This window comes from Muscardinus avellanarius (assembly GCF_963383645.1).
Source record: "Muscardinus avellanarius genome assembly, chromosome: 5".
NCBI lineage: Eukaryota > Metazoa > Chordata > Mammalia > Rodentia > Gliridae > Muscardinus > Muscardinus avellanarius.
In genome coordinates, this window is record NC_137790.1 from 98,182,086 (window position 1) to 98,207,468 (window position 25,383).

The 25,383-nt window shown below is 35.0% G+C and overlaps 1 protein-coding gene across 1 annotated transcript in view; it reads left to right on the forward strand.

Annotated features, from left to right (window-relative positions):
• Positions 1-24,978, forward strand: part of TBL1XR1 (TBL1X/Y related 1) — a gene marked incomplete at both ends in the record, with an annotated part of 41,396 nt that extends 16,418 nt beyond the window's left edge. Inside the window, 10 exons of the mRNA XM_080696736.1 lie at positions 154-295; positions 3,275-3,338; positions 3,426-3,523; positions 4,848-4,908; positions 14,276-14,397; positions 14,771-14,845; positions 17,121-17,248; positions 17,778-17,943; positions 23,563-23,664; positions 24,952-24,978. Coding sequence (XP_080552862.1) covers positions 154-295; positions 3,275-3,338; positions 3,426-3,523; positions 4,848-4,908; positions 14,276-14,397; positions 14,771-14,845; positions 17,121-17,248; positions 17,778-17,943; positions 23,563-23,664; positions 24,952-24,978 — 985 coding nt within the window. The remainder of the gene's footprint in view (positions 1-153; positions 296-3,274; positions 3,339-3,425; positions 3,524-4,847; positions 4,909-14,275; positions 14,398-14,770; positions 14,846-17,120; positions 17,249-17,777; positions 17,944-23,562; positions 23,665-24,951) is intronic.
• Positions 24,979-25,383: the final 405 nt, after the last annotated feature.

The window sequence follows — 25,383 nt, forward strand, 5'->3', positions numbered from 1 at the left end:
ACTTCGAGAATGCTTGGGGGTTCCAAAACATAGTGGAAAAAATGTTGGAAATGGAAATCCTTGGTAGTTTATTTTTTACTTACAATATTAGTAATAAGATATAATATGTTGCTTTGATTCATGCAAAAGTAAAATATATTGCATACTTTGTAGGTCTGGAGACTCAACAGCAAGAATATGGAATCTTAGTGAAAATAGCACTAGCGGCTCCACACAGTTAGTACTTAGACATTGTATACGAGAAGGAGGGCAAGATGTTCCAAGCAACAAGGATGTAACATCTCTAGATTGGAATGTGAGTACCACTGTCTTGTATGTGATGGATGTACCTGCTAATATACTTGGCTTCTTAGAGCCTAAACTGATTGCAGAGTCTGTTTGTTCAGATATTTTCAGATTTCACTAATAAAAACTTGGAATTCTTATTCAAACATGGTGTTAAAAACAAAGGCTAGACCTACAGCAGTCAGACCAGAGTTCACTGTCTAGCTCTTCAGTTTATCCAATGGCATAACCTTGATAAAATTCCTATTCAATTATTCTGTACTTCATTTTTCTTCAGTGTAAAGTTGAAGTATGAAAATGGTACCTGTGTAAATGAGATAGTAGATGAAAATACATAGCAGAATAACAACGTGTTATGAGTCCTTTGTTGGGAGTAAAAATCTTTGTAGCTAAAACATTTTTTCTCATGCTGTGAGTAAATTTTTATCACTAACTGCCTATGATGATTAGTAACTGATTATTAGTAACTGATCATTATTCCAGATAACTTCCAAGGTTTATTCTAGTTGTAGGAATCTTACAGTGCATTGATTCCAAATAAGATTCATCATCTTTAAATATAACTGGACTACTACTCTGTCAAAATATTTGTTTTTATAGTTGATACATCTTTACCCTTTCAGTTTGAAATAAGGGTCTTTTTGTTGTTTGTTTTGGTGGTAGTGGGGATTGAAGCCAGAAGCAGTCTACCTTCAAGCTACATCTCTAGCTCTTTTTATTTTTACTTTTGATACAGGGTCTCACTTAAACAGTCTACCTACAAGCTATATTTCTAGCTCTTTTCTTTTTGATACAGGTCTCACTAACTTATTGAGGTGTGTCTTGAACCTGTGATCCTCCTGTCTCAGCCTCCCAACACTGGGATCATAGATGTGTGCCATTACATCTGGCTTCAAATAACATTTCTTGCCTATACAACCCCTCCCATCCTCCCACCCAGAAGACTTACAGATAATTTTCAGCACTGCAGATAATATCTGGGTCAAATGCCCTTTCCACAGCAAGTAAGCATACTTCCTTCCTCTGATCTCTGTTCAACAACTTTTTTGTGGGGCCTTCCAAAGGATCTTTTAAATCTCATTCTCTGAATGAGTTCCATCCTTACAAATTAGTTTTCTAGCCAGAGTTCTGAGTTTATGTGGGATTTTTCTAGAATTCATGGCTGTTTCTTTTTAACATTCACTTCCAAAATTTTCAGCAATGTCTTCACCCTCCTGCTGCTAAGAAATACTTATTGAAAGTGTTTTTTAAAAAAATCAGAGGTGCGAACACATTGCCATTATTTTTAGTATTAAGAATTGTTTTTCAAGCCGGGCGTGGTGGTGCACGCACGCTTGTAATCCCAGCATTGGGGAGGCTGAAACAGGATTGCGGTTCAAGGACAGCCTCAGCTACTACTTAGTAATGCCTTTTGCAACTCAGTAAGACCCTATTTCAAAATAAAATGAATGAAAAATAGGGCTGAGGGATGTAGCTCAGAGGTAGAAAGCCCTTGGGTTCCATCCTCAGTATCAAAAAAAAATTATTATATTTTAGGTCAAAGATATTAATAACTTTTTTATGCTTACTGGACCCAATCAGGCATAGCAAGGAAAAAGAAGTTTAGAGAAATTTGTAGTTTAATGGCATTTACTATTTACCCTAAAAAGGATGTTTAATGGATATTGGTTTGTTTAGCTTGGTGATTCTAAACTGGGAGTTATAGTTTTATATGTGTGGGCTTTTAAAAAATGTCACTGTTAACTTGAATTTTCAACTAAAAGGGGGAAAACACTATCCTTAATTAATAGTTATTTTCCGTGGCTAAAGCAGAACCCTGTGGAGTGTGTCTGTGCCTGTCTGTCTGTCTCTCCCCCCTCCCCCCAGGGATTGAACCCAGGGGCATTCTACCTCTGAGCTATGCTTCCAGCCCTTTCTATTTATTTCATATTAGAATTTTTTATTTTGAAACAGGGTCTTGCTAAGTTGCCAAAGTTGGCCTCAAACATTCAGTCCTCCTCTTAGCCTCCCAAGTACTGGATTACAAGTGTGCCATCACACCTGACTGAAATGTCTCATATTTACTCTTTTTTTTTTTTTTTGGTGTAGGGATTGGTTGAGTAGTCTATGAATTAAATTATTTGGGGACCTGTAGTATATAGGAAACTTAAGATTGTGCTTTTAGTTTAGCATAAGATCCCTGAGGGATTTTCAGATCCTAGCAGGACAGAGCCTGTAGTTCCTAGAATCTGTGTATCTGTGTACTGGTAATCATGTTTTGAATGTCCTTATCAGAAAAATCAAGAAGGTGCCAAATAAGGCCAGAGTTAATTCAGCATGTCCAATAATATTCACTCATCTCAACAGTAGTCTCTTTAATGTAGTCTGTCCTTCTGTCACACTATCCATCAAGTCAAGGAAAACAAGTTTAGAGAATTTCATATGAATATTTCTTCAAAGAAAAGTAGCCGTAGGCAATTACGCAGACTTCATTAACTATAAAATTAGCCTGCACTCTTTTTTCTGGCTTTTGTTGCTCTTTTTATTGGTGACTATCTCATAGTGGGAAGTTATTAACAAAAGAAAAAGATACTGCTTTATTGTTTAGAACATAGGCTTTGTTTAGACAGTAAAAGATTTAGAGGGAGGGTCATATAAAGTTAAGTTATACTTAAATATTTTGAAAGGTTTTGCTTTGTACTTTTAAGTCACTGTAAAATTGTGATTTTGATGATTTTCCCAATTCACATCCCCCCAGTCTGATCACTTGCATCTGTTGTTATGATTCTGATTTGAATATAAGGCTCGCAGCACACTTAACCTCACAGCCATGAGGGTGTTTTGTAGGCCTTTGGTGGTGGCACTTATAAGTAGATAAGGCTGATTAGTTTTGAAGCAGAGAATGAAAATCAAGGGTGTGCTGTATCGGGGAATTAAAAATGGAGTATTATAATAACAATCAAATGGTCTTTCTGGGTTATTTAATGAAAGAAATATGTTTCTCTGACAGAGTGAAGGTACACTTCTAGCAACTGGCTCATATGATGGATTTGCCAGAATATGGACTAAAGATGGTAAGTGAAACATTTTTCTTTTTACTGTGTTGTTGATCTAAATTATAAAGTTTGAAATAATTTTAAGTTTTTCTTTTTGAATTTTAGGTAATCTTGCTAGCACCTTAGGACAGCATAAAGGTCCTATATTTGCATTAAAATGGAATAAGAAAGGAAATTTCATCTTAAGTGCTGGAGTAGATAAGGTAAATGAACATTAAACTAAGTTCTGTAAAGGTTATAACTGAAAGTAATAACTGAAAGGGTATAACTGAAAGTAATAGTTTTTCTTTTCTGTTAATAACATAAATAAAACATACACATGTAGAAGTTCAAGTATCAATTTATGACAGTAATAGCAATGCTTTATTTCATTTTCTCTACTTATTCTTGAATCAAATCATTTATCTTTTGTGTTTTTTCTTTGTGACCATTTTTTATGAAATTTGAATCATGATGAAATATACTTTTTGTACTTTTTGCTTCTATAATTTATCTCATCAGTGAATATGGATCCCATGAAATCACTGTTATCTAAACTCCTATGCTTAATTGAAACTTTAAGAAATATACGACCTTTCTTTTTTTATTTTGGTGGTACTGGGGTTCCTGGAAACCCTTCTACCTCCGGGCTATACTCTCAGACCTATTTTTATTTTTTTTATTTGGAAACAGGGTCTCTTAAGCCAGCGAGGCTGACTTCGAACCTGCACGATCCTCCTGTCTCTTTCTCCCAAGTGCAGGGGTTACAAGCGTGCGCCACCATGCCCGGCAATGTACGACCTTTCTAACATTCTTCACCGAAGTAGAGTGATGAATGTGAATAACTTGAAAATATGGCATCCTTCCTATATCAGTTTCTTAGGTCATTCCCTCTACTGTACTTCCCAAAGTAATAAATGGGTACAAATATTTTAAACAAGGAAAGGACATGCCAATAATTAACCGTGGTATTAGACAGGGAAACAGAGAGAAACTGGCTCATACTTTTTATATTTAATGAGAAAAAAAAAGTAAAGAATGAAAGTGTCTGAGAAGAGGAAAGAAAAGCCATATTAATAGTCACTGCCACAAATACTACTTTGGTTTCCAGACTTAAATATTAACCCAAATTCAGACTGTCTTTTTAGTAAATGTGAGCTTTAAAAATTTTTCAGTATTGTGAACTAGTTGCTTTCATTATTAACCAAAAATGTTCTAGCTTCCAACTAAACAGCTATGAGAATCTTACATAAAATACCTGATGACAATAGGGTTTATAAATTTAATGCCTAGCATAGCCAGTAATTACTATATGAAGTAAATTGATAAAAATTCACAAGGAAAAAATTAAACCATTATTTCCTCCCAAAGTAGAGTATTATGGAGCCTTATTGAAGTATTTGGGATAAAATAAGTATTTAAGATTAAATCCACTTTGACATTTTATACTGCCTTATACAGTTATACATCTAATTTGTATATTTATGATAAATTCATATTAATTTTATAGCAATTTAGTTTTCTTTCTTTTTTTTTTTTTAATCTCAGACTACAATTATTTGGGATGCACATACTGGTGAAGCCAAGCAACAGTTTCCTTTTCATTCAGGTAAATCTTTAAAACTTACATAAAAGCTTGTAGCTATCTTCTGTTTTTCTAGTTCAACTTTTAGCACCATGTAATTCATTCAGTATTTTGAAATATCAATTATTAATCTCAGTAGTTGATATTTAATGGCATTCAGATTGTTCATTCAGATTGTTCATTGTCAGAGGATCATCACAGGCTTTTTTTTTTTTTTTTTTTTTTTAAGTGTACCATAAAGAAAGCATTTGCATCCTGAAGCACTTAGGGGGGAGGTATTACTTAATGGAAAGAACATAGATTTTTTTTTTTTTAATTAGAAGACCTGGGTTTGAGCATCTGTTTCACTTCACTTAACATTGACTGAGTAAGTCACTTAACCTTTCTGAGTTTTATTTTCACTCCCTGTAAATGAGGGATAGTAATACCTGTTTGCTATGAGGATAAGAATAAATACTTTTAATGTAAGTACTGCATAAACTTTCATAAATTTTGGTATTGTCATTTTTTTCATTTTATATCAATGTGTCTAAGTCAGCCCTTCTTTATACATAAAATAAATAATAATAATTTGAAAAAAACAGGCTTTCTGCTCAGTGTGGTGGCACATACTTTTAATTCCAGTGACCTGGGAGGTCACTCTCTAGTACCATAAATAACAACAATAAAACCCAAACAGGCTCTCCCACTATTGTTGGAATTGTGGTGTTTTAGATGGATTTTTCTTTTAAAAAATAATAGTGCTCTTAGGATGGTGTACATGGTCTATCACTGTGCATTAGGGCATGCAACTTGATGAGAAGAGACAGGATTTAAAACTCTTACGCCCTTTCATCCTAGAATCTTTGTGCCTGCTCAGTTTCTTGATTGCAATAAGCAAGTGATGTTAACTGCAATAAAAACCTCAAACTAGTGGACCAGTAGTGTCAGTACTGATTTAGTTGCTTCTTCCAGGATTTTCTCATGGTTGGAAAGAGTTTTGATTTGGAGGTTAAGATAACTGGTTATTCTCAAATCCTTAGTAACATTTTTTTCACGAAGAGTCAATGGCATTATACCACTTTTAAAAATGGAAACCTGTAGCATCCGACATTTTGCTTTGTTGTCATTTTCCATTTATTGTGAGTAGACCAGCTAGAGAAGCCACAAAATGATTTTTCTCTAGTATCTGAAAACCATCAGATTTCAAGTATTAGATGAAACATTAAATAATTCACCTTGATTAAAGCTTACCATACCAATGAGCATTCACATATCAGATCTTGGTTATCTGTTTTATTTCTTTATGTTCACTTCTGTTCTTCCTCCAGATACAAATTTCTAAGGCCTTTGGCCATTCCTCCTAAAAGCTCTCATATATCCTAGGAGTAATACAACCTGTCATGTAATGAATGCCAACCATGCTAGAAACGGTCCTCTTTGTGAACATTATCCCACTGAATCTAGGCTAAATCCTGATGATGGAGATAGAAGTAATTTTACAAATAATATTAATCAGTTTGCCTGTGATATTCTTTTTTAACCATGCTTTCTTGTGTTTAGTAGATTTATTGAGTAATAATTGACATAAAACAAACTTTACATATTTAAATAATTTGTTATATTCTGACATATGTATACTGCATTTAAACCACCACACTCAAGACAACAAATTCATCTGATACTTGGAAAAGTTCTTTTCGCCCAAACCCCAGGCAACCACTGATAATCATTTTGTCATGTGATTAGTTTACATTGTATAGATGAAGTTATATTGTTCATATTTTTGTCTAGTTTCTTCCACTCTGCATAATTATTTTTAATTCTTTCATGTTGCAACAAATATCAGTGGTACCTTCTTTTTATTACTGGTAATTTTGTAATGTATCTATACCACATCTGATCTACAAGACTTTTGAAGTAAATTTGTGTTCTCACCAATTTGCGTCTATTATAGACAAAACAGCTATAAACATTTATAGAAAGACTTTGATATTTCTATGGGTATGTATTCTATGAAAATAACCAGAAGTAGAATGTCTGCATTATATTAGATAGATGAATATTTAAATTGTTAAGAAACTGCAAAACTGTTCTTCAAAATGATTTCTATTCCCACCCATGGTGGGTGTTTTAATCCCTCTCTTGTCTTTCTAGCACTTGGTTTGTGCTCATTTTTAGTTGTAGACAGTCTGGTAGTTGTGTAGTGATAACCCTCTGGTTTTAATTTGTATTTCTCAATGACTAGTGATTTGAACATCTTTTCATATTCTTATTTATCATGTATATGTATGTCTTTAATGTCTATTCAAGATATATTAATTTTTTATTAATTAGCATTTACAAGGATTTTTTTTTCCTGGACACAGTCTTTTATCAAGTATATACTTTGCAAATATCTTCTACTACTCTATGAATTATCTCTATATTATTTTCAATATCCCTCAGAGATCAGGGGTTCCTAATTTTTATAATGTATTATTTTGTGCTTTTATATATTATGCTTTCAGAGTTAATCTGTTTTTCTCGTTTTCTGTTTTCATGAAGTAGAAGTTGAGTTCATTGATTTTTTTTTTTTTTTTGGGTGGGGGAGACCTCATTTTCTAATATTCAGTGCTATAAATTTACCTATTTTAATGATCTGTCAACATTTATGTTGTGTTTTTGGCTTAATATTGTTTTTGTTTTTGTTTTTTTGCAGTATTGGGGTGGAACCCAGGGGCATTCTGCCTTTGAGATACACCCCCCTAACCCTATTTTTCATTCTTTATTTTGAAACAGGGTATCACTGAATTGGAAGGGGCCTCAGTAAGTAGCTGAGGCTTAAGAATCATGATCTTCCTGTCTCAAGCTCCCAAATGCTGGGATTACAAGCGTACGCCACCACACTTGGCTTTAATATTTATTTCTTTTCTGGCCCCATTGGTTATTTAGAATTGCATTACTTGGTTTCTGAGTATTTGGGGATTTTTCCAGAGACTTTCTAATATTGATTTTGAATTTGATCCTTTTGTTCCCGCAAATGTCATTTAGTCAATTTGATAATGTTCAAATCTACATTAAGTGAACATAATCCCTTCTCATAGGTTGCTGAGGAGATCCATGAACCTGTGATCCTCATACTGGGATTACAATTATTCTATATTGATATTACTATAGCCATTCTGGCTTTTTTTTGTATTAGAGTTTGCATGATATGTTTTCATATCTTCATTTGTATGTCTTTTTAAAAAATGTAACATAGAGTTGATCTCTGCTTCTGCACTTGTTTATTCAGTCTCATATCTTTCTTTTTGTCATAACAATCAGGCCATTTACTTTTTTTTTTGGTGGTACTGGGGTTCCTGGAGGCCCTTCTACCTCTGGGCTGCACTCCCAGACCTATATTTACATTTTTTATTTGGAAACAGGGTCTCCTAAGCCAGCGCATGCAGCTGGTTTCGAACCTGCACAATCCTCCTGTCTCTGCCTCCCAAGCGCGAGGATTACAAGCGTGTGCCACCATGCCCGGCTAGGCCATTTACTTTTGATGTGATTAGTGATATAGTTACATTGAGCTATTTCTCTTTATCTCTCCTGTTCTTCCTTTGCCCCCTCATTTCTGCCTCCATTTGTATTTATCAGATACTTTTTAATAATTCATTTTTTTCTCCTTTAAACTATTATCTAATTTTTTATTTGATTTTAGTGGTCGCATTTTGATTTAAGTGGTTGAACATCTTTAACTTATCACCATCTACCTTGAAGTGATGTTTAAATGGGTTATATAATACTCTTAGCTGGGCTTTGTGATGCATGCTTGTAATCCCAGTCCTTGGGAGACCATATGGGAGGATTGCAGGTTCACAGTCAGCCTAGTGAGACCCTGTTTCAAAATACAAAATAAAAAAAATCAGTCTAGGATTGTAGCTCAGAGGTAGAATGCCCATTTAAATAAATTAAATTAAATTGAGCCCATGGGTATTAAATAAATTCATTATTTAATGAATAAATAAGTAAATAAAAATAAAATACTCTTTGTTTACATTAATTTTTTGCCTGAAATACAATATTGTTTGTAATGCAATAATAAGATTATGAATTCTTAAAATTCCTTTTCGCCTTTGTACCTCTATTTCACTTTCTTTTTTTAACCAGGATTTTAAAAGTTTCCAAGGCTTCCTTAGTTGACACAACTAAGCCTTATACCTAGAATTCATCTGTCTCAGCCTCCCAAGTACTACAATTACTGGAGTATACTGCCATTCCCAGCTTACCCTTACTTCTGAGGAGTAGTTTTGCTTGTAGAATTCTGGGGTGGCAGAATTTTTTTCTCAGTACTTTAAATAAAATGATGCCCATTCTCCTCTGCATGCCCTCTGGTGAGTACCTACTGTCTTTGGTCTTCCTCTGGCTGCATTCAAGATTTTCCCCTTACCATTAGTTATCTTTTTCTTCTCTTTGATTACTGGGGATTTTTACCTCTTAGCTACACCCCCAGCCCTTCTTATGTATTTTTTTGTTATGAAACAGTGTCACTGAGTTGCTTAAGGCTGACCTTGAAATTGCAGTCCTATCTTTGCCTCCCAAGTTACTGAAATTACAGGCCTATGCCATCACTTGGCTCTTATCACTGATTTTAAACAATTTCTGTTGTTGCTTGATATATCTTTTCTTGTTTTTCTCATCATTTAAGTTCATTGAACTTCTGGGATCCATTGTATAATGGTCTTCAGTTTTCTGGTGGGGGTGGGATTTTTTGGTTTTGGGGGTGTTTTTTGTTTTGTTTTTGTACTGAGGTTTGAACCCAGGACTACTCTATTTTCTGGCTATACCACCAGCCCTCATTATTGCTGTTGTTTGAAACAGGATTTTGCTATGTTGCTGAGACTATCCTTAAACCTGTAATCCTTCTGTCTCAGCCTCTCAGGTACTGGAATTACAGGTATGCACCATCAGACCCAGCTAAATTTGGGGAAAAATTATACTTTTATTTGGTGTACTGTAATTATATATCTTATAATATAGAATGTGATAGAGACATACATACACATAACTCATGGAGAATCTCCCTGTTGGTCTCACCTCTCTCTCTCCATTTCCTCATACTTGTCTTTGAGGTTAGAATTGGTAATTATGTATAGATTCATCATTTTTTCAACTGTTACATGTGAATTTCTCTCTAGCTTCTACATGTAAGAGAAAATATGCAACTATTCATTTTCTGAGGCTTGCTGTTCTTGTTTAGCATGATATTCTCAAATTTATCCATCTTCCTGCCAATTATATTATTTTGTACTCCTTTATGGCTGAGTAAAATTTCTTTTTATAAGCATATACCACAGTTTTGTAATTCATTCATCTTTTGGTGAATATCTAGGCTGGTTCTCTAATTTGGCTATTGTGAACTGTGCTGCTATGAATATGAATATGCATATATTACTATAATATTCTGACTTTAATTCTTTTGGAAACATGCCCAGGAGTGCTATTCCTGGGTCATATAGTTCTATTCACAGTCTTCTGAGAAACCTTCACACTCATCTATATCATGACTGTACTTCTTGTGGTCCTACCAACAGTGTATAAAGCTCCTATTTCCCCACATCTTTGCCAGCTATTATCACTTGAGATTTTTTTTTTCCCCCAGGTACTGGGAATAGAACCCAGGGGCATTCTACCTCTGAGTTACACCCCCAGCCCAATTTTTTTTTTTCATTATTTTGAAACAGAATCTAAGTTTTGAAGGGCCTCACTAAGTAGCTAAGGCTGGCCACAAACCTGAATCCTTCTATCTCACCCTCCCAAGTACTGGGATAACAAGCATGCCCATACCAGGTTCATTTGTGTTCTTGATTATTATCATTCTGACTAGAGTTAGGTGGAATCTCAGTGTAGTTTTGATTTACATTTTCCTAATTGCAAATGATGTTGGGCATTTTTTCATATATTTATTGGCCATCGGCAATCTTCTTTTAGTTGCCCATTTTTCTGATTGGGTTATTTGGGTGTTTTTTTTTTTTTAAGGTTTATAAAGCTCTTAGTATAATTTAGGTATTTTTAACAGAGGGGTAGATGTCAAAGATCTTCTCCCATTCTCTATGTTCTCTGTTGACTCTAGACTTTTGGGTGGAATACTGAGGATCAAGAGCTGGTTATTTTCATTAAAAGTAAGAAATTGAAATTTTTACCTTGTTGCTAAATATCTTTGTATTTTTCTTTTCCTTTTTTTTTTTCTTTTTTCAGTACTAGGGATGGAACCCCGGATCATTCTTCCTCTGAGCTACACCCCCAGCCCTATCTTTTATTCTTCATTTTGAAGCAGGGTCTTACTGAGTTGTAAAGGCCTTCACTAAGTTGTAGCTGAGGTTGTCTGCAAACTCCTCACTCAGCCTCCCGAGTGCTGAGATTACAAGTGTGCACCACCATGCCCAGTTTCTTTGTTTTCTTATTAATATTTGTGATATGTATTCTGGGACACAGTTAACAGTGCTTGGAAATTATTTGATCCCTTTGGGTCTCAATTATTTTCCCTGTTACTAAGAACCTTATGTATACTCTAACCAGTGATCATGAGTCATGAGGTTTTCTAGACTGATTGACAGATATAAGCTGTTCCCAGCCTTGAGTAATTGGCATTGCTTCTTATCTTTTTGAGCGACCCACACACACACATTGCAACTAGTTTCTTCATATACTTGTGCTGACTAGCACCCAACCAAATGCCTGAGCAAAACCTACTGCAGAAGATCTTTAGAATTTTCTGTCTGTTTAACTTTCTCCCATTTAGCATTCTTTCATGTGAATTGTAGCTGTCTTAAGCTCCCTGGACTTTTTTTAGCCTTGCCTCATCAACTCAGAAATTCCATTGATCTCAATTTAGGAAGGGTTTTCCCCTATATTAAACCCTGGACATTTCCTTTTCTTTTTCCTTTCCTTTCTTTCTCTTTTCTTCCCTACCCTTCCCTTTGATCTTTTCCTCTCCTTTTTCTTTTCCTTCCCTTTCTTTTCTTTGCCTGCCTGCCTTTGCCTCCACACTCCAGGGTTGGGGATATAGCTCAGAGGTAGAATGCTCCTGGGTTCAATCCTCAGTACACCACACACACACACACAAGTAATTCCACATATATGAAATATTCATAATGGGCAAATATATAAAGGCAAAAAATAGAGGTTACTAGAAGCTGGTAGGAGGGAGAAATGGAAAGTTACTGCTTATGAATTACAGACTTTTTTTTAAGTCAATGAATAACACATATGCTCTTCTTCCCTTATGGGTTTGGTCTTTGTAAAATTGATTAACAAAAAATAAGTTAGAATAGGAGAAAGAAAAAAATTTAATCTTAGCTCCAAGATTAAAAAATTGTGTGACCCTCGTGAAATTAATTAACTCTTCTTTAGTTTTAGCTTCTATAAAATGAGACCAGCATTTTATGTTAGAGATCTGGTCCTATTAATATAAAAAGTAAGGGGGTATGTGTTCTTTATAAGGTTACATCAGCTCATAATCAAAGTGTAGTATTTAGTGAGTCAGGTTCTAGGCAGAAAGACAATCTAAATTAGTTAATCCAAGAAGAGTAATCTACTACAAGGAAATAATTATAGAGATGTTGGGAAGAGTTAATAAACAAACAAAAAGCAGGAATGTGAGGTCATCCTGAGATTAACAACCACAGGACACCTAAGACTGCAGAAAAGGCAGGAGCTAATAGCACAGTGGAATTGGAACTACAGAGAATACACTTCCTGCAAGAACAGGAGCCATTTAGAAGTAGTGTGTTTTCTTCTTTTCTTTCCTTTCTATTTCTTCCCCTTCCCACCCCTCTACTTCTTCTTTTTCTTCTTTGTATGTGTTACTGGAGATTGAACCCAGTAGCATTCTGCCTCTGAGCTACACCCTCAGCTCTATTTTATTTTATTTTTTATCTTGAAATAGCATCTCTCTAAAGTACCACTTATTGCCCATGCACCTGAGATCCTCCTGTTTGAGATTATCAACTACAAAGATTACAGGCTTGGGCCACTGCATGCTTATCCCAATTGTTTAGATGAGAAATTACCAGGAAAAGTTAAGTGACTTGCTTAGGCAGTGGTATAAACTCTGTCCATTGAACAGGCAGGGATTTTAGAAATAAAAGGAATGATAATACATTTGATTTTAATTGTATGTATGTATGTATGTATGTATGTATGTATGTATGTATGTATGTATGTATTGTGGGTTTGGGGATGGAACCCAGGGGCAGTCGACCTCCAAGCTATACCCCCTGCCCTACTTTTTATTTTTTTTATTCTGAAACCAGGTCTCACAGAGTTGCAAAGGGCCTCACTAAGTAGCTGAGGCTGTCTACGAACCACAATCCTCTGGTCTCAGCCTCCCAAATGCTGGGATTACAAGCATGTGCCACCATGCCCGGCTGATAAATACATTTGATTTTAAAATTTTACAAAAGAGAATCCAAGACCCAATGGTAATAGTTTGTATAGTAAATTACTAGGCTAGTGTACTTGCTGTGAGGCTATGTCTCACACAGAGATAACTAAGCTTAAATTTATTAATATATGCGATATGTATGTATGTATGGGAACTGGGGATGGAACCCAGGGGCATTGTACCTCAACCTACACACCCAGCCCTAATTTTTATTCTTTTATGTTTTTGAAATAGGGTCTCACTGAGTTGCAAAGGGCCTCGCTAAGTAGCTGAGGCTGCCCAAGATCCATAATCCTCTGGTCTCAGCCTCCTGAATGCTGGGATTACAAACATGTGCCACAAAGCCTGGCTGTATGTGACATACATACATACATACATACATATATATATATATTTTTTTTTTTTTTGGGGGGGGCGGGTCTGGGGATGGAACCCAGGGGCATTTGACTTCTGAGCTAGCTACACCCGGTACCCTATTTTTTTTTTATTTTTTGGTGGTACTGGGGTTCCTGGAAGCCCTTCTACCTTTGGGCTACACTCCCAGACCTACTTTTATATTTTTTATTTGGAAACAGGGTCTCCTAAGCCAGCGCGCATGGCTGGCTTCAAACCTGCGCGATCCTCCTGTCTCTGCCTCCCAAGTGCGGGGATTACAAGCGTGCGCCACCACGCCCGGCTGTTGTTGTTATTCTTTAATTTGAAACAGCATCTCACTAAGTTGCGGAGGGCCTCACTAAGTAGCTAAGGCTGTCCATGAACCCCAGTCTTCCTGTCTCAGCCTCCCAAATGCGGCTATCATAGGCCTATGCCACCACATGCAGCTTTATATGTGATATTTAGATAGCTTTATCTTTATTTTTTTTAGTATCTTAAGTCTAAAGCAAAATATTTAAGTGCTGTTTAGCAAAATTAATTTTCAACCATGGTTCAGATCTAAGGGTTCTGGATTTCAGCCTGTGATGAGTTAATCCAGACCTAACCTTTTTTTTTTTTTCCCAGCACCAGCATTGGATGTTGACTGGCAGAGCAACAACACCTTTGCTTCTTGTAGTACAGATATGTGCATTCATGTCTGCAAATTAGGACAAGACAGACCTATTAAAACATTCCAGGGACATACGGTAAGAAACTTTCATTCCTCTTTAATATAATTATCTGGAGCTGGGCGCGGTGCTGCATACCTGTAAACCCAGTACTTGGGAGGTTGAGACAGGAGGATCGCAGATCCAAGGATAACCTCAGCAATAGTAAGACTCTCATCAACCTAGCGAGATCCTATTTACAAATAAAATCAGGCTGGGGAAATAGCTTGAAGGTAGAATACCTCTGGGTTCAATCTCCAGTACCACAGAGAGAAAGAGAGAGAGAGACAGACAGACAGACACTAATAACTACTTTTTCAGAAAAGCTTTGAACTGTGTATGATTAATATCCAAATATCAACCTATTCTATAAAATGAAAATATGAATATTTAATGATTTTTTTTTTTAAAGAATGAAGTAAATGCTATCAAATGGGACCCAACTGGCAATCTCCTGGCCTCCTGTTCTGATGACATGACTTTGAAGGTAATTCAGTTTGTGGGAAGAAATGAGGTTGGGGGTATCACACAGTATGGCTACTCTGGCTATTCATCTATATACATCCCTAGGACCTTGAGTGTTTAACCCTGGATGAAGTCTTAGTAGTCAGCAAGTCTTCAAATATTTTTCAAAAAAATACTTTATTTTCTGAAACACATAAAAATACTTAAATATAGTAAGTATATTAAAAGATTGTCTATACGTTGTGAATTGTGATATTGTATTTTAATCAGAGTTCTTCAGAGAAATAGAACCAAATGAAGGTGAAATGGGAAGACAATTGATCTGACTTGTAAGGAATTGATACATGTGATTATGAAGCTCAGAAATCCCTCTGTCTACCCTCTGCAAGCTGGAGACCAGGAAAGCTAGTAGTATAGTTTTGGTGTGAATCACAGGGCCTGAGAACAAAGAGTGTCAGTGTAAGTCCCATTCAAAGGGCAGAAGACAGCTTAGCAGTCAGGCTAGGAAAGAATTCTCACTTCCTGTGCCTTTTTGTTTTATTCAGGCCCTCCTCAGGTCTGGATAGGCTTGCCCACTTTGGGGACAACAATCTGCTTTATTTGTTACTCATCCAGACATACCCCAAAATAATGTTTAACCAGATATTTGGTATGCTATGACTCAGTGAAATTGACATATAAAATTAACCATCACAGATAGTAAGAAATGTGATGTCATAAATTGTTTTCACTATTGGGAAATGAAGATTTGACCAGTAAGTACTCAAGAAGAAGTACCTTAAGTGTTTTTAGTTTGATACTATTTCTTCACTTTGGGGCTCTCTTGTAAACATTGCTAGTAAAAATGCTTTTCTTGATGCTTTTATCATTGAGCTTTCCTTGTATGCACATGCATTAGTGCATATACAGTTAAAAAAGGTTTTGGGGCACTGTGTGGTTCCTATGAGGAAATAAAAGAAGGCCCATGTCTAGAGAACTGGTGTCATGATTGTGTTACAAGTTGGAAAGATAGGTTGGAACTACAGATGGTTAGAGAGCCTTTCTTCATCATAAGAACAAAAGTCACATAAGACTTTTAAGCAGAAATGAAATGGATGGATAATGTGTAATAAAGCCATCTTCTGAGAACAAGAAATAACAGAGAAATCTTAAGAAGCTAAAAAAATTACCAGATCAAGAGGATGAGTTTCCAAAAGGAAACTGAGAAGGAATGACCAAAGTATAAAGAGAAAACAGTATATAGAGATTATTTCAAGGGATGATAGTGGCTAACAGTATCAAATACTACTGAATGGAATAATGCTAATGAAATAAGTTCTGGAACCATGTCTTTTGGATTCATTTATTTGGTTCTGTAAATACCTAAGCTACAAAAACACTGTGTTGTCACTTTTTTTTATCCTCTACTGGTTACTTTACAGAAGTGTGAATTCTAAGTTTTGTTTCTTTGTTGGCCTTTGGGGTTGGTACATTAGTGTGATTGTGGAGATACTGCAACCCCTTCCCAACTGCTTTGAATGGTGGCCAGAAATACTTGATAGAGATTTGTTAATTTACATCCAAACACAATATGTACTTGTTTTGGAGGTACTGGGGTTCCTGGAAACCCTTCTTCCTCTGGGCTACACTCCCAGACCTATTTTACATTTTATTTGGAAACAGGGTCTCTTAAGTCAGCGAGGCTGGCTTCAAACCAGCACGATCCTCTTTTCTCCGCCTTCCAAGAGCAGGGATTACAAGCGTGCGCCACCACGCCTGGCATAAGAATATTTTTATATGAAGAAAAGTATATTCTCTGCTTAAACATTTTAACTTCATTACTTTTCATTGTTCTTCTATATGAATCACCATTATATAACTTGAAAGTTGCTTATTTATTTTCACTTCTTAATTTATTTCACTTCATAATTAATGCAAAATTTTCTTTGTTCTAAATTCCAAGAGTGATTTACAATGCAGGCCTTTTAAGGAATAGCATAAAAAAATTACCCATTCAACATTTTATCATTTCTCAAGAACTTAAATATAGAAATTGCAACATCTGAAACTATCAAAAGTAATCTTAGTTTAATTCAACCTTCAATCCCTCACAATGATGAATATCTTAAGGGTAAAATTTACTATGTTTTATAGAGATAAATATGAAATATAGTACATTTAAATTTTCTTTGTAAACATTCTATACTTGATTTCTATAATTGTTCTGGTTTATATCACTCATTTGGGCATAACAGCATTGTATTCTAAATGATTCCCTAATATGGAAAAAACTATATGTATTTTTCTTTTTTATTTAGATATGGAGTATGAAACAAGACAATTGTGTCCATGATTTGCAAGCACATAATAAAGAAATTTACACTATTAAATGGAGTCCAACAGGACCAGGAACAAATAACCCAAATGCCAACCTTATGTTAGCAAGGTGACATCTCTCTTATTCCTTTTATGACTTCTATAAGTAACTTCTACTAAACATGAGAGAAAACTAGGGAAGATTCCATAAAATGAGAATGTAGCCTATAAAAAATTATTTTTAGTGGGAGATTATTAGCATAGAATTTTATTAATAGTATTTCAGGAAAAACATCTATCGACTGACGGTATCAAATGTTGAATGAAACAAATAATTGAACATTGTTTAAGAAAGTTTCATCAGCATCTTCAAGAGATAAATTTTAAAGTATGGTCAGTTGGCATTCTAAACCATAGATTAATAAAAACAGTACAGTAAATTGGTTCACTTATGTTTTCAATTCAGGGACTTACATATACTTTAAAGCTGCCTTTTTCCATATTTAATTTCCAGTTTTCAAATTACTTTGCATTTTTACAATTCAGTCTGCTTTTCAAAGGATTTGTAGCTAGCTATTTAGGAGTATGGCAGAATATAGGTTGGGGCAAGGCAGGAAAGTATTTTATTGTTTATAAAGTCATTTTTTCTCTCTTTTCAGTGCATCTTTTGATTCTACTGTTAGATTGTGGGATGTAGACCGAGGCATTTGCATCCATACTTTGACAAAACATCAAGAGCCTGTGTACAGTGTAGCTTTCAGTCCTGATGGCAGGTATCTGGCAAGTGGCTCTTTTGACAAATGTGTGCACATCTGGAACACACAGGTATGTCTGAGTTACTTAAGTGATCAACTACCTCATGTATTTTGTTAGAAGCATTTGCCAGTACAAATGTTCTGTTCGTAAACCCCCTATCCCCGCCACCACCTTTTTAGTTGCTGTTCATGTGGCAAATAGTGCAGCTCTTCTAAAAACACATTTGGGGAGAATTTATAGATAAACTTCAAAAACAATTGAAGTTATACTTTGATATGTAGACCAGAACCAGAATTTAGTAATAAATATAGATTCTTGTTTTATTATTATTTTGTTTTTTAAGCAGTGTTGTAGACATAAAAAGTGTGAAAGTTTTAAGATGCATTTATTGATATAAAGGACATTTGTTTTCTAAAAGAATTGTCTTTGAGCCGGGCGTGGTCGCGCACGCTTGTAATCCCTGCGCTTGGGAGGTGGAGACAGGAGGATCGCTCAGGTTCGAAGCCCAGCCGCGCTGGCTTAAGAGACCCTGTTTCCAAATAAAAAAGTATAAAAATAGGTCTGGGAGTGTAGCCCAGAAGTAGAAGGATTTCCAGGAACCCCAGTACCACCAAAAAAAAAAAAAAAACTAGAAAAAAAAAGAATTGTCTTTGAAAGAGTTATATATGAGCAGTAAAAACAGTGTATAAGAGGACAAGAATATATGGCTGAACACAGTGATTTAAAGTAGACGGAGCAACCTGTTTCTTTCTTTTAGTTTTTTTCCAGTGTTTTAGTTCCTGTGTGTGTTTATGTGGGCAGACACGTGGAGCTAGAGATTGAACTCGGATATTCTACCTCTTAGCTACATCCCCAGGCATATTTTATTTTTATTTTGAAACATGGTTTCACTAGGTTGAAAATTTTACTACTTGATGAGACTTCCTGTCTCAGACTCCCAAGTATTGGGATTATAGGTGGTATGCCACCAAACCAGGCAGTATGTTTCTTTAATAACAGTCACCTTCTCTTCATTTGGTTTTTGCTGTTTGTAGGAAACATGTAGTAAGTTATTGTGAATAATTTCCCCTTTTGTATCTGATCACCACCATAGTAGATATTATAAGTTAATTTGTATAAACTATCATTTTGAAGTTATTTTTGTTAAGTTATGCATTCATATGATTCAGAAAAATCCAAATATTACATAGTAATTTGAAATACTATTTATTATTCAGTATAACTAATATTTAGTGTTACAGAATCATATGTATCATATACCATGAGTCTAAATGTGAGCATGAGTATAAATAAAATATTTTAATATTATTACATAAAATATTAGATGAGAAAATTTGCTCCCATTTCTGGCTATATCTCCTATAAGTAGCTGTTTTTTATTAAGTTTTATTTTTACTGAGTTATTTTATTGAATAAAAAGCTTTGTAACCCAGGGTTGGTAGCACATGTTTGTATTCCCAGCATTTGGGAGCCTGAGACAGGAGGATGGCAGTTTGTGGACATCTTCAGCTACTTAGTGAGGCCCTTTGCAACTCAGTGAGACTCTGTATCAAAATAAAGAATAAAAAATAGGATTGGGAATATATCTAGGAAGTAGAATGCCCCTGGGTTCCATCCCCAGTACCAAAAATAAATAAATAAATAAAAAGCATTGTGATTCTATTTATTTCCTACTTCTACAGTTTATGGGTAAAAAAAAATGATATTTAAATATAGTTTTAAGATTCCCCCATTGGTATGGGGGATTGAAACCAGAGGCTTTCTTTTGTTGTTGTTTGTTTTGGTGGTAGTGGGGATGGGACCTTTTTTGATGGTACTGGGGATGGAACCCTTCTACCTCTGGGCTACACTCACAGACCTATTTTATATTTTATTTGGAAACAGGGTCTCTTAAGCCAGCAAGACTGGCTTCAAACCTGCGTGATTCTCCTGTCTCCACCTCCCAAGTGCAGGGATTACAAGTGTGTGCCACCATGCCCACAAACCAGAGTCTTTCTATCTCCATGTTATACCCCTGACCTCCCCCCCTTTTTTTTATTTTTGAAACAGAGTCATGCTAAGTTGCTGAGGCTATCCTTGAACCTGGGTCCTTCAGTTTCAGCCTCCTAAATACTAGGATTACAGCTATGTACCTGGCACTCAGTTATATGTACCTTTTGAAGCTTCTCTCTTTCACCATTTTATGTTTTTCCATTATAAATACATCAATGCATGTAAGGCTAGAATGAATTTAACTTCTGTAGAGCATTATCTAAAAACAAGCAGTTCATTTTCTTATTGGTGGACTTTCATAGAAACATTTGCTGTGAATACTTTCATACATGTTTTTTGTGTGTAAATGAAGTTTTCCTAATGCTTTAATACATACATGCATATACATATAGTATGTGCAAACTCTGTTGTAGAAATAATGATCACATAAAGTATACACACCAAACTGTTGTCTAAACTATACCAGTTTATCATTCTAATGACAATATTTAGGATTTTGTATTTTTTTCTATCCTGAGACTATCAGACTATTAAACATTCTTTTCAGTATGATAGATGTGAAATAATATTTTAATTTGCTCTTCCTTGGTTATTGACGAATTTAAATGGCTTTTCCAATTCTTACTATCCCAGTTGGCTATTCTCTCTTTAGATGCACTCATGATATACCACTCCACACATACTTTCCCATTGTTTTCTCTTCTTTTTTTAGTATTGATTAGTTAGTGGTCTATGTTGATTACTAAGATCGTCTTGGTCTTATATATTGCAGTGATCTTCTAGTGTTTTTTTTTCTCCTCTTCCTACTTTTCTTGGAGTATTCATCATGTATGTAATGTCAGTCTTCATATTTCTCTATCTGGTGTTTTTTTTTTTTAGCAGTACTGGGGATTGAACCCAGGGTTCTCTACCACTGAGCTACACCCCACTGCTTTTTCTTTATAATTTTGAAATAGTCTTGCTAAGTTTCTTAAGCTGACCCTGAACTTGGAATCCTCCTACCCCAGCCTCCTGAAATCACGGGGATTACAGGAGTCTTGCTCCCCACCTCATCTCTGTGTGCACACAAACAGAGCTCAGTCTTCTTGGTTTTGTCTGTCTGTCTGTCTTTCTTTCTTTGCTTCTTTCTTTCTTTTTGATTGGTGCTTTTTATAACTTAATACATCCTTCCTTAAATAGACATCACTGACTTTTTTCAAAAAGTAAAGTCTTTCTTTTCAAAGTTATTCTTCTGTTCTTGGCACTTTTGTCTTCTGTATTTCCAAAAAATATCTACATGTATAGATTTTGTTTATCACTGCTTTTAATTTATAGGTGAAATCAAGAGAAATTTTATCATTGAGTTTTATCACCCACAAATATATATCTCCATTGATTTGTCTTTTATTTCTTCAGTAAACTTTTACAATTCTCTATAAAGATCTTTTGTTCTTTATTCTGAGGTACATTGTTTTTTATGTTATTGTGAAAGATGACTTTTAAAAATATAATCTTACTTTTTGTCTCCTGTGCTTAGAACATTTTCAGGCATTTAGTCTATTGTTAAAATTAATTTTAAGCCAGGTGTGGTGACGCATGCTTGTAATCCCAGGATTTGGGAGGCTGAGACAGGAGGTTCGTGGCCAACCGCAGCTACTTAGTGAGACCCTTTGCAACGCAGTGAGACCCTGTTTCAAAATTAATAATAATAATAATAATAATAATAATAATAATAATAAGAAGAAGAAGAAGAAGAAGAAGAAGAAGAAGGCTGGAGGTGTGCTCAGAAGTAGAATGCCCCTGAGTTCTACCCGTAGTACCAAAAAAAAAAATTTAATATGATGAAATTTGGGTATAAAACTATTGAACTATTGAATGCTAATGAAAAATACTGCTAAGGCTTTTAAGGACATTTGATCAGTCCTCCAGATTTTTTTTTTTTGTTGTTGTTGTTTAACTACTGTTTATGAGATATTTTATTTTTGGGGGTGTTTTTGGTACTGGGATTAAACCCAGGGGCATTTTACTTATGAGCTATACCCCAAGTCCTTTTTGTTTTTATTTATTTTAAAATGGTATTTTGTTAAGTTGCTAAGGCTGGCCTTGAACCTGCAATACTTAACCTCCCAAGTATTGGAATTATAGGCATGCATTGACATATCTGGCTCATTTTTCTTTTTAAAAATTTAAGTTTGAAAATAGTAAAGTGGCATCTAGTAACACTTCAGTGCAGGAAAAAAATCTATCCTTTTGTGATATATACATATAAAGTTCCTTTTTATTACTTGGATTATATGTTACTTAAGCACTTGAGAGGTAAATTGTTTATTGTCTCAACATAGAGATTTGGGGATCTGACCCATTGGCCTTTTAGTGTTATAGCTTTTCTTTGTTGACCATACTATTTTTACAACATATTTTTATACAATTTTTATATAATTTTTATATAAAAATATTTACAACATATTTTTATATAGCTCAGTTCAAGCTTAAAGATTAAGTGCTTTTGAGAGAAAGATGTTTGTTTTTAACCCAAAGTTATCTTTAGATCATAGGTCTGTAAGTCAACTCTACATTTTATTTTCTATACCTTGGTTGACTTTAGAATTTGTTGGCTTCATTCCTTTTCCCCTTTATTAACCATAGACACTTCAGGCCTACTCTACTCATGATTTTTAAATCTCATAAATAGTGAGATACTTAGTTTTGGAGGAAGAGGAAAATTGAGCTTTCCAAATGTGATCAGCCATAGCAGTATATCTATGGTTTGTGCCACTTTTCCAGACTGAATTTGAAGTGGCAAGCAAAGGAAAACAGTCTTCTAGCTCAGTGTTTAATTGGGGTAGACTGTATGGGGAAGTATTTGCAAGGTAAATAAATGGCCTGCTACCATCTTGTTTTTAATGGGTATGCTATTTCTCAGGCCTGACTGTTTAGGTTACCATAAAGCTGCAAGGGTTGCTTCTGTGCTTTGTCACATTTTTCACATTTTCTAGTCCTGACAACAGGGCCTCCAACCAGTGCTATAATTAATGACTGGCTTTAAAGGTGAATACATTTTTGGACTTAGTTTTAATTCTTTAATAGTAGCTGAATGATATTTTTTCATTACTGAAGGAATAAAGTGATTTAGCTGCACATATGATTTAGCTAATTATAAGATTGTTAGTATTTCTGTGTTTTTTTTAACTTATAGCATATTTCAAGAATAATGAAATTTTATATACTTTTAGCTTCTTTCTTAGCCCATGTACTCCCTTATCTTAGGGTTACTCAGTAAATATGGCATAAACTAGAGACATAATTATATTTATTCATTATACTTCCTCTTTAGGATGTTTTGTCAATGAAATTCTAGACTAATTTTGTTTCTGGACATAATGGTAAAAACTTATGCATTTTTAGAAATAATAAAAATGATTTAATGTCATATATTGAATGTTGACATTTATTTTTTGTTAGCTTTATCAAATATACGTTAGCTAAAAATGGTCATCAACATTGGAAAATAAATATGTGTTGGAGTGATCTTTTGAGAATAAACTGATAATATTTTTTTAAAGAAAGAATCATCATATATTTAGCATTTCAGAATTTCTATTTATTTTGAATTTGAAGTCCCATCTCATTACTAGAAATAAACTCATGTAATATTTTTAATCTCACTCTTTGCATTTGTAATAATGATTTTTTAAGATTCTATTTTTCTTATTTTAGACAGGTGCTCTAGTTCATAGCTATAGGGGAACAGGTGGAATTTTTGAAGTTTGCTGGAATGCAGCAGGAGACAAAGTTGGAGCCAGTGCATCAGATGGTTCAGTAAGTATAGTAAAGTATTTCCAAAGAAGTTTGTATGTGTGTGTACGCACTTGCACACACACACATTAGAATGTGGCTCATTCTAAAAAAAAAATCATAGGCTATCTTTGCAGAGGAGTATTCTTTTTTTTTGAGGGGTTACTGGGGATGGAACCCAGGGGCATTGTTCCTCTAAGCTACTCCCTAAGCCTTTTTTTTTTTTCCTTCAGTTTTCTTTTTCAGTGTTTTGTTGTTGTTGTTTGGTACTGGGGATGGAACCCGGGGGCCTTCTACCTCCGGGCTACACTCCTAGACCTATTTTATATTTTATTTGGAAACAGGGTCTCTTAAGCCAGCTGAGGCTGGCTTCGAAAGTTTTTTTTTTTTTTTTTTTAACAGGATCTCACTGAGTTACAAAGGGCCTCGCTAAGTAGATGAGGCTGTCCATGAACAGCGATCCTCTCCTCTCAGCCTCCTGAATGCTGGGGATTACAAGAATGCACCACCACACTCGGCGAAGAGTTTCTTCATAATTAAGTAATGAACAGTTATTTTTATGTAAACTTTCACGAATGAAATTAAATATAATGGAGTATGATTATGAGAGTGATTTGAATTTTTAATGCCTTTTTCAACCTTCTTCCTATAGAATGATAGTGGCTTAAGGAAGGAAGATTAGAGACAATTGATTCCTGTGTTGAGGAATGTGGGATACCAAGAAACTTTCAGGAGGAAGTTGGCCAGTTTTTCACAAAATGCCAATTATGTCTTCTAGAGCTCCAAAAGCAAAGGAAAAATGGAAAGAGTAAAGCTGTTGCTGCTTACTGAAGCTACTGTGGGCTAATGTAATCTGTGATATCTTTCATTAGGGTCCAAGAGATAGGGAAAATTCTGTTTTGTGTATTTTCCCCTCCTTTTTATAAACAGAAAGTCATTCTTAAAATTTTAGCCATGTAGCTGGGTGTGGTGGCACATGTTTGTAATCCCAGTACTTGGAACACTGTGACAGGAGGATCACAGGTTCACAGCCAGACTCAGCATATTAGTGAGGCCCTGTTTTAAAATAAAGAATAAAATAGGGTTAGGGGTATATCTCCCTGGATTCAGTCTCCAGCACCACCAAAAAAAAAAGTCCATGTTTCTTCCTTTGTATTGCTCAAGTCTATATGCCCATTTCCATGATTATGCCTTATTGGTTTTATAAACTTGGAACTAAGAAACAGATTCCAAATTGTATTATAGGAAATTAATCCTAAAATATAAAATAAAATTCTGTACAATGTGGTTGATTATTTCAATTTCTTGCAGGTTTGTGTATTAGACCTTCGGAAATAGCGCTACTAGTTGGAAGCCATGGACCGACTATGAATGTGTACATAGCCAAAATGACTGTCCCTGACCCATGTACTGCTATAGTCCCACTTGAACCATGGCCAGTCCACTACAGCCAAATCTAAAAGAAATATATACGTACAGTGTATATAAACAAAATTGCACCCTGAAGATGACAGAGTTTTGTCACAGCTTGTGAATTCTGTTCACCAAGTGCTGGAATCTAATCTGCTGTGCCCCTAAAATAGCATTTAGAAGTTTTGGATATGAAAAAAGAAGAGAAAAAGATATGCATTATAAAAGCAGACCATACATATACAAGATTTGGGATACTCATGACAGCCTTGTCTCTCCCCTTTGAATCAGCAGACACCATGGATTATATTCTTTTTTTTTTTTTTTTCTTTC